This window comes from Gymnoscopelus braueri (assembly GCF_963280865.1).
Source record: "Gymnoscopelus braueri genome assembly, chromosome: 17".
Lineage (NCBI taxonomy): Eukaryota > Metazoa > Chordata > Actinopteri > Myctophiformes > Myctophidae > Gymnoscopelus > Gymnoscopelus braueri.
In genome coordinates, this window is record NC_137617.1 from 10,841,412 (window position 1) to 10,856,633 (window position 15,222).

The 15,222-nt window shown below is 39.5% G+C and overlaps 1 protein-coding gene across 1 annotated transcript in view; it reads right to left on the reverse strand.

Moving 5' to 3' along the window:
* Window positions 1-561: 561 nt before the first annotated feature.
* LOC308104949 (transient receptor potential cation channel subfamily M member 5-like) overlaps window positions 562-15,222 on the reverse strand; it is a 97,739-nt gene continuing 83,078 nt past the window's right edge. Inside the window, exons 10-20 of the mRNA XM_080455588.1 lie at window positions 12,933-13,075; window positions 9,167-9,415; window positions 8,514-8,635; window positions 8,264-8,396; window positions 7,566-7,740; window positions 6,563-6,728; window positions 4,378-4,571; window positions 3,769-3,910; window positions 3,605-3,667; window positions 1,789-1,831; window positions 562-1,438 (exon numbers count right to left, since the gene is read on the reverse strand). Coding sequence (XP_080311714.1) covers window positions 1,358-1,438; window positions 1,789-1,831; window positions 3,605-3,667; window positions 3,769-3,910; window positions 4,378-4,571; window positions 6,563-6,728; window positions 7,566-7,740; window positions 8,264-8,396; window positions 8,514-8,635; window positions 9,167-9,415; window positions 12,933-13,075 — 1,511 coding nt within the window. The 3' untranslated portion in view covers window positions 562-1,357. The remainder of the gene's footprint in view (window positions 1,439-1,788; window positions 1,832-3,604; window positions 3,668-3,768; window positions 3,911-4,377; window positions 4,572-6,562; window positions 6,729-7,565; window positions 7,741-8,263; window positions 8,397-8,513; window positions 8,636-9,166; window positions 9,416-12,932; window positions 13,076-15,222) is intronic.

Genomic DNA, 15,222 nt, shown 5'->3' on the forward strand with positions numbered 1-15,222 from the left:
GCACAAATGAAGCTTTACACAGCTGCGTCACCCAATCAGCGCTGCGTACGGGTGGTTCGCTCGTATGTAATGATAACAGAACCGGGGTCCCGATGTGATAGAATCTGAACCAAGCTGGACCCACTTGACGATAATAAAACCCGTCAAAACCAGAACTCGTATGGGTCGTGGATATTATACAAGCAAGCACAGTGACTGTTTGTCTGCAATGGATAAAGTGTTAGTGGTGAAAGTTGGTGACACACATTTCAGGCAACTAAGGCAAGTAATCAACCTCCCTTGCGCCATCATTCATAATAGCAACGTATTACTTAAGTTGCCATCAACAAAACTAATCACAAGCTGTAGGTTTTGCATATTAAGGTTGAATGAGATGTCAAGGCCAAAACATATATTAATTTGTTTATTATATGATGTGCGATGTAGCCTACGGTGTCGTGCAGCAGTTCACTCACACTCACTCATGATTATCTTATTTTTTTTCACTGCGGGTCACGGGGCGGGCAGAGTCGTTGATTTATTATAGTTTTGCGGGGCGGGTTTGGTTCCGTGGCGGGGCGGGCAGGGTGGGTTATGAAAAAACCCGACCCGCGCATCACTAATAGCCGGTCTAAGGGGTTAAACTGATAAATTCCAAATATTATCTGCGGCACCCCTAGACTTGTGTCACAGCACCTTAGGGTGCCACGGCACCCATTTTGAGGAACGATGGTCTAATCATCCTGAAGGGGTTTATTTCTCAATGATGACCCGCTCCCCATTGATTATCCCGCTTATGACACGGCTACTTAATAGGTTAAGGAATTGACCCAAAAGTATCAAAACGAAGGATTTCACTGGTTACGGTAATAAAGAATATTCCATTAATGTATGCCATTTGAGCCCAGTGTGCCTCGGAAAACAACAGGAAGTGTTGGTATAATTGTATCAATAATTGTATAATATTGATATGAACAGGTGCTCTGAGTCTTTGATTAGACATATTGTATTGATATGAGCAGGTGTTCTGAGTCTTTGATTAAACAGATTGATATGAGCAGGTGCACTGAGTCTTTGATTATATTGATTGATATGAGCAGGTGCTCTGAGTCTTTGATTAGACAACGTTCTGTTATTGAGTTCAGAGGTCATTAAATTCAGTGATTGACCAATCAGAATCAAGCATTCAACCAAGACGTGTAATAATAAATGATAAACTAATTCTAATGCAACTCTTGGACAATGACAGATGATTGAGAGGATGATTAATATCATTACTGGGGTAATTTGATCGTGACAGTCATAATCAAATTAAAAAGCAGCATATTGCAATCTTTCTCAATCTGCTGAAGGTTGACGGGGGTTTGGTCCATGATGTTTAGGTTGACGGGGGTTTGGTCCAGGGTGCTTTGGCCAAAAGATCCAGGATTTGGCCGAGAGCGTCAGAGCAATTCTCCACCTAGTGGACACAAACAGTAAACACAGCATATAGGCATGAATTTCAACATTTAAATTATAAAACTCTTTGACAGAATGATGGACAACATTTGTAGTCAATTATTCATGAGGACTAAACCATAAGAACAGGATAAGTCATCACAGAACAACAGATCAATGGTTAGCTATACATTAGCAAAGCATTAGCTTATATATATATATATATATATATATATATATATATATATATATATATATATATATATATATATATATATATATATATATATATATATATATATATATATATATATAGCTGTAGAGGAGAGAAGAAGAGGAGAGAAGAACATTAAATAAACACCTGGACGTTACCTTGGTTTCCAAAGCTGTCAGCTGTTTGAACACACTGTCCTCTCTGCCAAAACACACACACACACACACACACACACACACACACACACACACACACACACACACACACACACACACACACACACACACACACACACACACCACTGATTGATTGATTGATTGATTGATTGATTGATTGATTGATTGATTGATTGATTGATTGATTGATTGATTGATTGATTGATTGATTGATTGAAACACAAGTACAAGTGGGGGTTACAGAGGGCATTAGTTTGATACAAAAAACATGAAAATATAATCAAATACATAAAATGAATCAAAAGTTAATCAATATCTCTCTGGGCGGAGCTGAGAACGGCACCATTCAGTACTGACCGGCAGCTTTTAGGCGATGCTGAAATAGTCAGTCGGTGACCACTGTAGAACCATTTCACTAATGTACCAACAACATACAGTACACACATACACTGTTGTGTGTACACACATACACTAGTGTTGTGTGTAACAGAGTTAGAAATATCCTTGTATTCATTTCTACAAAATCGATGTGCTTTAGCCTTTCAATGTACAGTATTGTATAGTACTAAAGCCACCTGGTGGATGAACAGCACAGCTGTGTGTAGTGTCCCTTTTTGCGCACCGTACTTTGCCTCAGCAGAGGAAGTGAATTCCATGCTGCAGGTCAGGTAGGTGCATGAGAACTCTGTTACAAACAATAAATATATATTTTGTGCTTTATATTAATCATTTTCAATCTTTGTTACACAAATGTGTGTGCTGTATGCTGCTGCTGCGCTGTTGATGACCACCAGTGTCATGTATTAATGTGTTCAAACCAGGAGTTCAAAGTAAAGTTCAAAGCAAGTCCTGTGTGGCTGTGTCATCACTTCTACACCGTAGACACCTCCACCAAATACACACACAGACAAAACCTGTTACATGTGCATCTTCATTGGCCTCACAATAGAGCGTCGCAGTTCCCGCCCACTTCCTGTTTTTTTTGGTGCCGGAAGAAAAAACTCAATGCATTTTTCCATTGACATTTCCAAAAATATTTATATCTATTAATTTAAGCCTCGAATCAAGCCATCACGAGATGACATGAATCATGACCATAAAACGTTTTTTTCTGTGATTTTTTTTTATTTTATATTTAATTATATGATATACTATATTTAATAAATACCCTTTGTTTTGCCGTTTTCAACAAAAAAAAAATCACAGAATCAAACGTTTATGGTCATGATTCATGTCATGTCATGATGGCTTGATTCGAGGCTTAAATTAATAGATATAAATATTTTTGGAAATGTCAATGGAAAAATGCATTGAGTTTTTTCTTCCGGCACCAAAAAAAACAGGAAGTGGGCAGGAACTGCGACGCTCTATTGGATTCAATTTGATTCTATGTGTGAGTGTGTGAGTGTGTGAGTGTGAGTGTGTGTGTGTGTGTGTGTGTGTGTGTGTATGTGTGTGTGTGTGTGTGTGTGTGTGTGTGTGTGTGTGTGTGTGTGTGTGTTTGTGTGTGTGTGTGTGTGTGTGTGTGTGCGTGCGTGCGTGCGTGCGTGCGTGCGTGCGTGCGTGCGTGCGTGCGTGCGTGCGTGCGTGCGTGCGTGCGTGCGTGCGTGCGTGCGTGTGCGTGCGTGTGTTTTCCTTCATTTCATTAGGGTCGGTGCAGCAGAGAGACATTTAAAATCTTCCAACCTTCAAAGTTAACAAGTGACCTGACATGACTCCTGTCCTTGGTGCTTTCTATCTGTCTGGACCTTTAGTGATTGACATGAAGTGAAATCACATGAAGTATTTATTATCTTACTTGTCAGAAATCTGCTGAATCCTCTGGTCAAAGTTTCTGCTTTCAGTCAGCTGTTCCTGCACACTGTCCAAAACATACACAGTTCAATACAATGCAATGCAATGCAATACAATGCAATACCCAGCCATTTAGTGATTGACATGGAGTCATCATCATCATCTTACTTGTCAGAAATCTGCTTAATCCTCTCAGAGTCACTGCCTCTCTCTGTCTCACTCTGGGCTGTCAAGACGTTTTTCTTCTGATCCATCTCCCATTTCTTAACTTCTTCCGCCGTGGAAACGTTTTTAATGTCCTCCATGATTCCTAACCATTTGGGAAAATGGTTAAATTATTGTCATGCACCATGAACATAATGTATACAGTATTTCAGCAGCTGTGAGCTGATGTTGGGGTGAAAAGCTTGGCCTAGACGATGTCAACAAATCAATCCATTACATTGATTACCATCATAATCAATGTAATGATTGGTAGATACTAAAAACATACACATTATTCTGTACAGATGAGACGAGTTTGTTAAGATGAATGCCTCAGGAACGACTCCCATCATTGTAACCTGCTCATGCATGCATTCATATATTCATGTATTCATTAATTAGTAGATTCATGCATGCACACACAATAAAATGGACAGTTATCAATGATTTTCATGTTGTTCAAGACTTCACACAGTGGTCAAATTACACTATAACATTTACTAAAATAAAATAAAATAAATAAAAGATGAAATAAGTGTTTTATGTTAATTAGATTTAATACAAATCAAATACCGATGCAGTTATTACTCCAAAAAGTCTCGTCATTGTCCAAACGGCCCATCGAAAAGCAGAAGAGGGAACCAAGGTGTGAGAAGATGATGAACGGAGGAGCCCAAACAGGACGGGACTGGTACTCCATCACAAGGTTGTAATGCTGGAACCTCCAGTAGATGTCGCTCTTCTCCTCCACCTTGTTGACAGTGTTGCTGCATGGAGGGTTGAAGGCACAAAACAACAAACCATCAAATCAAACCACTACAAAACCAGTGGTGGCTCCTGGCAAGAAAGAGCGAAAAATTACATTCTCTCCGGACATCCTGACTGATCAAAAAACCTGCGGTAATTTTATCACTGTCTCGAAACAGACACATTTCAAATCCTCTGTGCCTCTCTATCTGGCTGCACAAATCAAGAACAATGCACACACATTTAATTGAAGATGAAGCCGAGACAACAGCTGTCCATTTCAGCGTCAGGTCGCGTAGCATGGTTAAACCAGGAAGATGGAATGCACGCACGGTCCCAACCCGTCCATAAACAAACATTATACACTTGAATTTAAGTTATTTATGAGAAGAATCAGGAGACTGTAGTAGAAGATCACCACTAAAGCTTATTCAACTTTCCCATCTAACATGGACGCACTCCCGACATAATTATGTCACCATACGACCATATATGGTGAGTAGCTTGATATTTTGATTCATTGCTGGCCAGATTAATCAATCAACCTTATCAAAGATTTGCACAGACGGTCTGACTCGTAGACTATTGCTCATTATTCTGAAGAACATGTGTTGGCATGAAACTAATGATGGAACATGCTGAGAAATCATTACGTACACAGCAGGGAGGGGGGGGGGGGGGGTTCCTACAGCACCGAAGACAGCGACTCTGGCAATACTGTCACATAAAACACACAACTACAGTGTTGTTTTACTAACAAAAGACTGCTTTGGCTTTTTAATAACAATCATGAACGACACTTTCCCCGATTAATAAACATTCTGTGTCAGGCAATTAACTAGGCTTAGCTGATACAGCAATTCTAATAACATAAATCTTTTTCGAATTAAGTGCAGAATCGTCGTGCGCTCAGGTTACAATGTAATTATCAAATAGCCTAAACATAATAGGATTGGCCCACACACAGTTGCCAGCAGGCTATATGGCACAGAGACCCATAAGAACAAATAGGCTATACAATAGGCCTATGGCAAGGCGCCGATTATCAGAAGTTCAGAACATATTACAGTATGGCAGTTGGCAGGCACAGCGGCCCGTCAGAACACAATACAGGTAAAGCATTAATAGCGGCCAGAACACAATACATTAGGCTATAGCAGTTGGCATGGCAGCCCATCAGGACACAATTTCTTCTTTACAAAACCCAATAGCCAGGCTAATACACATTCCAGTACAATAGAGCTTTTAATCAAATAAATGAGCTATTACCTATTTACCTTATTATACAATATTCCAAATGTGCTCTTGTGATCTGGGGTGATGGTAATGAATTCCCTCATGTCAACAACTCGATAGACTCCGGCTGAGGCTCTTCATTTACACATTCAGTTGGTGATGTATCAGTTGCTTCTGTGCTTTTCTTAATTGATTTGGGCCCACCAAATAAATCAGACATTTGTTTGTTTCTGTGCCATGTTGTAAACAACCTGTTCACTATGAGGCTTGTGCGCCCCGCAAGTAAAGTAAACACTAAACAGGAAACAGCGGACGGACGGACGGCAGACGCTGATTCGTGAACAAAAGAAAAAATTTGTAGTTTTAGAATAAATAGGCCTATTTGTAAAATGTTCCTATTTTCTTTTATTCGCCAACCCAGTCCCATGTTTTATTTAAATGAATAACGAAACTCGCGGGTACGGCCACGGCCATGGACAACCTCTAAGATTGTAACCTAGATAATTAATCCCCGCCTTGTGCAAGATGAATCTGTAATTATTTTCTATATCCTACTCATTTACATTCAAATCGTTTTCAGTCCCAAATATAATGCTTTAACTGTTATTATTGGCTGTTTATGCACCTGCATGTTAAATAAGAAGTATTGGAGAGGTGATGACATGTAGAAGGTAAGATCAGAGGTGAGGAGAGGAGATGAGAGCTGAGTTCAGGAAACCAAGAAGAAAGAAAGAGTAATATTAATGGAGTCACAGACAGAAGGCTGGTTCTCTACCTGAGGATGGCAATGAGCAGGTTGATGATCAGTACGTTGGTGACCAGCAGGAAAACCACCAGCAGAATGATCACCAGCCAGTTGTTGTACTCGCTCCTGCATGGCTCAGCACCGCCCTCTATCTGTGTCACGTTGTTAGTGCAGGTAATGTCCCACTCTTGTCCCCCTTTGACAAACAAACAAATACATCAATAATAATAATAATAATAATAATAATAATAAGCGTTGGGCAGGTTGTAGTAAAATAAAAACTTGTATACTGGAACTAAAATAAATATACTTATAACTGCAAGCAACGAAGCAGCGCAACACGACAGCATGTGGACAATCAACTTCATATTCTAATATTGTCATTAGAGGTGCTCTAATACCACCTTAAAGGTCAGTATTATAGTATGAGACAATTTGATTGAAAAACATGATAAATACTTTGGTTGTGATTTTGACAAAGAGCTATAAACAAGGTGGTTTTCTAAATCTTTGGATAAAGAAATCCCGTAATTGTTTGTGTCAGTTTCAATAGAACTTCAGTTTGATATGCCTCTATTACAGTTACAGTTACAGTTTAGGCATTTAGCAGACGCTCTTAATCCAGAGCGATTTACAGTAAGCAACTTCAGGGTGCTATTACATAGCACCCTGAAACAGATTCAAACTGAACTTCAAACAGCTGAAAATAATCTAGTCAGAATGGTATTGAACCTTTATATGTTGGCCCTCCCATGATTATTTGACTGTCTAATCTCTCTAGTAAAAATAGAGCAGCACCTTTTTCAATTTCTTTTTTTGTTTAAACGGTTGCTGGGAGTGGTATACAGTTCCTGGATTTAATCATTACATTTTAAGCTGATAGCGTAAATGTTTTAGCAAATCATTAATATTTAAACAGTTCTATGAGTTGGGTTGTTAGACAGAGATGTGGAGCCTACTAACCAGTTCAACAATAAATGTATTTGAGCTGAAATGTAATGCTTTATTTATTGCATTGTGTTGACACACACACCATCTATTTCCTGAAGATTAAATTCTCCAAAGATGTAGAGGTAAGGTCTGTAGAACACTCGACGGAAGATACGACTTGGGTTGGGATCGTAGGAATAGAGCAGCGCCTGATTGGCTACTCCATATGCCATTAGCCACACCCCCAGGAAGAAGAGGAAGAAGCCGACATCTTTCATCTGAACAGTGAGAAACAAGACATGTTGTGTTCATTATAATATTTATTTATTTCTCAATAATGACCTTCTCCCCATTGATCCCACTTATTACACGGCTACTTAATAAAGAAATTAATACATTGACCCAAAAGTAACAACAAAACTAAGTATTTCATTGCTTATGGTAATGAGAGTATTACATTAAATCATGCCACGTGTGTCAACGGGTCGCCTCGGAAAACAACGGGTTGTGTTGATGAAATAGAATACATTTTCAATTACTGATTTGTCTATTTCTCGCTTCAAATGTTTTCAAAAACATTCTTGAGCGTGTTTGTTTACATGGCTACCATTTTCGATACGGCACAAAATCAAGCAGCGCAGCAGGTGCTCTGAGTCTTTGATTAGACAGCGGTCTGTTATTGAGTTCAGAGGTCATTATTCAAAAATAACACACCACTGAAATCAGTGATTGACAAATCAGAATCAAACATTCAACCAAGCCGTGTAATAAAACAGCATTAATATCTGTCTTATATCTTACCATCTTGCCAACAATGATGATTTTTGGTCCCATCTCTTTGTGAACGGCAGAGATGTGAATGAGACGGAGTGTGAAGACCATGTAGTCGATACACAGGACACATCGTCCAAACTCATAGGACCACTCGAACATCCTGAAGCACACAAGCAGAAGAAAAGATTATCATTATTACAGTTTCTGTATTTATCATAACTCTCTATTTACTTCAAGTACTATAGTAATTAATAATGAAAACAATGTCTGTACCAACCTACAGATGAGACCAATAATGAACAGAATGATGGCAATGAGGTCGCATCTGTTCCAGAAATCGTCACAGTAAAGCCGCATCTTCTGGCAGAAAGTCATGTACCGGTAGCCCACAGAGAATGCCTGAAAGTAATTAAACACATATATCAAACTGAATCAAGTCGATTACAGTTGACAGACAATCAGCTATAAGAGGACAATATTTGCCACATGCACTTACATTACAGCTGTGGCAACATTGCAGGCAGTGAAATCATTTTACTTAGAGCCTCCTCAACAATTTGGACAAAATATTATAATCTGAAGATTCAAAATAGTCATAATAAGCTCAATTAAATACCTAAAAAGCAGTTGACAGTATTTATACTGCATTTTCTGTAGCCACATTATGCAAACATACAAACTTGCCAATAGAAACATAATCTATATTCTGGTAATAATATATAATAATATATAATAATGGTGAATATTTGTTTTATTTGTATTTAAATAAAGGCAGGTTTTGTTATTTTATAATTTTGTGTTTATTTGTTATATTAATGACATATGATTCAAACCTCATTCCACTGTTGTGTATAGGTATTTATTGGATGAGTGGGAGAGTGTGTTAACACAGGAAATGCAATAAGAGAGAGAGAAGCTCCCTCCACTCACCTGTCGGATCTCCTCACAGAAGAAGGTGAACACCCAGAAGTACAGCACACATTCACTGATGGACGGCCCACTAGGGGGCGGTGGCTTAAAGTCCACCAGAAGCATGTAGGCAAACAGGAAGAGGAAGAGGGTGTACATCACTGCATTGCTCACAAAGACAGAGACTGGAGTAGCGCAGGGGAGGAGGAGGCTGAGAAGGAACCAACTCCATGATGTGGCTTCACCCCACCAAACCTGAGACAGCACAGACTGTGAAGCAGAACGGTCAGTTTTTTAGTCATGTCTGTGTTAATGTAACACACAGTTGAGTGTAATTCAACTACTGTGTGTAATTTGATTTACATAAGTTACAGTATATTCCCAAAACCATTTCTTAGAACTAAAGGGGATAATTAGTTTTTCAGGTAAAAACTGGTTCCATGTGCAAGAACTCATTTGGATAGTCTGTCTTCTCAGTAAAGTGGGAAAGACTTTGGAACTCTTTCGTTATCAGTTAGATAACTCACGAACAGTGGTGTAAAGTAATTAAGTATATTTACTCAAGTACTGTACTTAAGTAAATTGTTTAGGTATTTTTACTTTATTGGAGTATTTCCAATTTTCTGTTCTTTTACTCTTTTACATCTCAGAAGCAAATATTGTACTTTTACTCCACTACTATAATTTGAAAACTTTAGTTACTAGTTACTTTGTAGATTTTGATTATTATTACAAAACATACATTACTAACCACTTCAGCCCTATATACATTTCGGCCGATCTACAAGCTCACAATGTAGATCTGCTATTTTCAAAATATTTTAAGACATTTTATACATTTGAAAACTTCATTCTGCATAATGAGTACTTTCTACTTTTGGTACTTGAAGTACATTTTGATAACAATACTTTTGTACTTTTACTGAAGTACATTTTGAATTACGGACTTTTACTTAACAGAGTATACTTCTACATTGCAGTATTGATACTTTTACTTAAGTAAAACATTTGAGTACTTTTCCCACTACTGCTCACGAATCGATTGAGACCATTAATAGCTTGAAAACATTGTATTCATAAAATGTAAATACAAGTGTGAATAATATATTTGATCTTGGCATTCAGGCTGTGCTATACATACTCCCTGCTCAGCACATTAGCAGAAAACTATTTAAGAGCGGGGAGATATACTATAACAAACCCCCACAGGGGAAACAGAACTCTTAAGGTCCTTACACACCGGCGAATGTGGCGAATATACGCAAAATTCGGACTCGTTCCGAATAATTAAAAGACGCTTTTTCGCTTCGCTTTTTCGCTTTTTCGCGCCATGTACGCTTGCATTGACTTTATAAGGTTTTTAAAAAAAGCGTATTATTCGCACGAAAAAATCGCCCCGGTGTGTAAGGACCTTTAGGGAAAGCAGAGCCGAGTGGTGTTGCTGGGGTGGTGGGAGCAAACAAAGTGTGACTCATTTTGAATAGAGCTGATTCGTCTAGCATCAGTTCTATGTTCCCCGGGTTTTATGTTTCCCGCTCAACCATGAAAAGGTTCTATGTTCCCCGAGTTCTATGTTCCCCGCTCAAACAAAAAAGGTTCTATATTCCCCGGTGTCTATGAAGCACATTCAATGAAATGAAATTATACAAGCTCAAACGACAAGTGAACCAATTGTTTCAGAGGACAAATAGAGACTAATAGAAAATATAATATAAATAGGCTACAGTATAAATATTAATTCCACTAACGTCATAGCCATTATACATAAAAGGTATTTTTTTTTTTTAATAAAATGTCCCGCTAAATAATGGCCAATTCTCAAATGTAAATTAAATAAGGCCAATGCTTTTAAAGCTATTAAACTAATGTTTTGAGACACAAATGAATGTATAGCATTTACATTTCATTTCCAGGTGTGCTCATTCTATGACAGAATGAAAAAGCTAAAGAAAAGGATAAAGGAATGCAATTTCTTTACCTTTTTGATTCGGTCATTGAATGAGCACACCTGGAGATGAAATGCTATTGAATTATACATGGCATTTATTAGCTTAAGATGAAAAAGAATTAGCCTTATTTAATTTTCATTTTCATAATAGCCTTTTCGTTTAAATATTGTCCATTATTTAGAGGGGGATTTTTTTTTATGTTAAATCATATGACCTTTTATGTATTAATTTAATTCTGTCATAGAATGAGCACACCTGTAGAATGTAAACGCTATTTGCATTTTACACTTATTTTTGTCTAAAAAATTTCAGCAATCATTATTATTTTCTTTATCTCTAGTAACTAGAGATAAAGATCTATATATATATCGATATATTGATATCTCTAGTATATAGATATCGATATCAACATTTGCATTTTTATCACAAAACTATATAATAATCACATATCATGGTGGATTTTCTGAACAAAGTTCCTGAACGAAAAAAGAAAAAAAAAACTTCTGGAAAGGATATAATAAGGCTAAGGGGCTAAGGTCTCGACTCCTCCTGACTCGGAGTAGGAGTCAGTAGGAGTTAGGAGGAGTCAGGAGGAGTCAGTAGGAGTCAGTAGGAGTCAGCAGGAGTCCGGAGGAGTCAGTTGGAGTCAGGAGGAGTTAGGAGGAGTTAGGAGGAGTCAGGAGGAGTCAGGAGGAGTCAGTAGATGTCAGGAGGAGTCAGTAGTAGTCAGGAGGAGTCAGCAGGAGTTCGGAGGAGTCAGGAGGAGTCAGTAGAGCCAAATTCCAATACCGAAAATCTCGGCCACTCGCTCACTCCCACTCGGTCACTCCAGCTTGACAGGAGGAGTCAGTAGAGCCAAATTCCAATACCGAAAATCTCGGCCACTCGCTCACTCCCACTCGGTCACTCCAGCTTGACCCGGAAATAGTCTGGGCCCAATTGTTCTTTTGCTTCTTGGAGGAGGCGAGTGGAGTCGAGTGGAGGAGCCGAGTCGGCTCTCCGAGTCCGCATGGAGCGAGTGTACATCAAGTGTAGGCTCGACCACTCTCCACATCTCCTCGCGGATGACTTCCACATCACGTGTACACGTTTTTTCCCCTTCTCCCGTGACGTATACATTGTCCTCCTCCACATGTGGCCACACACACACACTGCTTGAAACTTGAAACCATGTCGAAAACACACGCCTCTGGTTTCAGTGATCCAGCTGTATGAGACGTCAGAAGTGATCGCGGAATTTGCCGTCGCTTTGAAATGACGCTAGAGTGCATTCCGATCCTGTGAGGCCCACGGGTCGACCACTCCGTCCTCGCATTTAATCCTCTCCTCCTCGCAGGGTTGGGGCTAAGGAGGACGCGAGGAGAGTGAGCGAGTGACCGAGTTTGGGGGATTGGAATTCAGCTAGTAGGAGTTAGGAGGAGTCAGGAGGAGTCAGGAGGGAGCGGCTCGCAGTCAGGTAGAAAAAGGCTTATGCTGCAGGCTCTCTGCCTAGAGGTGATCTTTACCACTAAGATGGCTGCCGGAGGAAATGGGGCAGGGCCCCTTAGCGTAAGTTTCTGATAGTAATTTCTCCCCATTATGTTCCATTGTGTATGTTAAGAGATGTAAACGGGGAACCTAGAACCTTTTGTTTAGGGTAAATGGGGAACATAGAACCTTTTTTTGTTAACAGGGAGCATAGAACCCTTTTTTTAGGTAAACAGGGAACATAGAACCTTTTTTTAGGGGGTAATTGGGGAAAATAGAACCTTTTTTTGCGGGGGTAAGTGGGGAACATAGAGCCTGGGAAACATAGAACCTGGGGAACATAGATACGCTCCCATCAGGGATGGACCAACCTCTAATCCATCATGGTTGAAGAAGAGGAGTGATTCAACAGCTTTGGCCATCTGGAAGCAGTTTATTCCGTAGACTGGAGACTCCGTGGTGAGCAACTTGAAGGACTTCTTCTCATCGCTCAGGCAACATGAACCCAACACATCTGAGGTGAAAAATACCACACACACAATAAAAGCATTATATGTGTGTGTGTGTGTGTGTGTGTGTGTGTGTGTGTGTGTGTGTGTGTGTGTGTGTGTGTGTGTGTGTGTGTGTGTGTGTGTGTGTGTGTGTGTGTGTGTGTGTGTGTGTGTGTGTGTGTGTGTGTGTGTGTGTGTGTGTGTGTGTGTATATTTATATGTGTGTGTATACACACACACACACACACACAGACACATGTGTGTGGGGAGGAATTAATCAGCATAACGACTAAATTGGGGAGAAAAAGGGGTCAAAAATGATTCGCAACTCTAAATGTATCAAAAAGAGGGGGGGAAACAGTGGAAAAAAGCTATCGGGCAGTTAGCAAACATGATTAAAAACTATGTTTTTGTGAATGCCACAGTGTTAAATATACGTTGGATACATTTTGAATCACACTCATATCATGTCCCATGTAACATAAATACAAATCAAAATAATACTAAACTATCCCTCTAAATCTAGGAAGGTAAGACAAACCTATTTTGTAGTAATAGCCTATTTGCAGAGCTTAATTTGTAAATTATTAGGTGCAGGAGCCCATGAGCCTGAAAAAATAAAATACATTTAATTGATTTGACCATATAATAGACCCAGATGTCCAACAGCCAAGTTAGGATCACCGGGCTCACAGGCGCAACCATTTTTTCAGGCAGGCAGCGAATGAAAGTGGTTATTATTATGCCGATTTACAAACTTAAACTCAGTTTCATTTGATCCATGGTACTGTATCTTTTCCATTACAGGTCAATGGAAGGTACATACATTTCTCCCCCAGATCAAAAGGTGGGGGAGCCTGTGCTCCAGTGTGCTCCATTGTTCATTTTTCAATGATTACACCGCTCACATGCTACTTAAAGCAGAATTCAACTATTTTGATTTTGGTTGAAGGTCGTGGCTACCCCACATTTCAGTAGCTGTCATGGGTTCCCCTAGGGCAGTTGAATCTCAACCTTTTTGCAATGAGTCACTGGATACCTGGATATAAAAACACATTGGTGAAGAAATGTCTATTTCTAGCTATTTATTCCAAGACTTGTGTAATAAATCAAGACTACTTGGCTGTCATTTGAGCCTGTTACAGTTTCAGTAGTTGCAGTTTCACAACCTGACCTCTGGGGACACACACTTTTACTTCTTATATATTTTAAACATGTCTATAAGGAACAATTTATACCAGGTTTATATAATTTTACTACCATATGAGCGGTGTGGCACAAACTGTAAGTGCCAAATGCGGCAAACAAATGGGTGTTGGGGTACTATTGTTACCCCAAATACAGGCATCAGACATTCAAATATCCTCTCAAAACGCGTTTTATTGGAAAGATTGACCCACAAAACTCAATAATACACACCAAATATGTTGGATAACTCCACATAAACCCTCCAATATTTAACACCATTTGAAAAAGACCGCACCGCTTTAAAACCTCAAAATGTTGTTTTTGACCTTGAAAAAAGTAAGTTCCATTAAATCCATGAAGCACAACTTTTAATATAGATGTAGGAGGTGTATTAGGACCAATAAAGACTATATCACATTACTATTGCAATTTCTTTTGGGTTGGGCCTTTTTTGGCTTAGAATAGATTGACTGGCCTACTAGGCCGGGGCGTAACAACCACAAAGACACCCATGTACCTGTCAAACTACTTCAAAAACATCAGAGGGAGCTCCACAAATCACGTTCAATACAGATTTGGCTCAAAAAAGGGGTTACATTTGTTCTACTGCTTCTACTGAGGTGGTTTGGATACTAGGCGCTCATAGTCCGTTGATTTTGGTTAGTAAAACCGAGAGAGATGTGTTGAGGTGAGCGGTGAGTCGCTTATCACCGCGGCTCAGTGACGTCATGTTGTAGTTTTCAAACAACCGCGGTGACAGGGTGCTCACCGAAAATGGTAGCATGTGCCCCCCTTTACTCTCCTTCAAAAACCGCTCTAAAAGAGAACCTATGGTGGCTGCAATTCAGAGCAGGCCCCTGTAAAAACTCAACGCCACAGTGCTTTCTTGGGGAGAGAGAGAGAGAGAGAGAGAGAGAGAGAGAGAGAGAGAGAGAGAGAGAGAGAGAGAGAGAGAGAGAGAGAGAGAGAGAGAGAGGAGAGA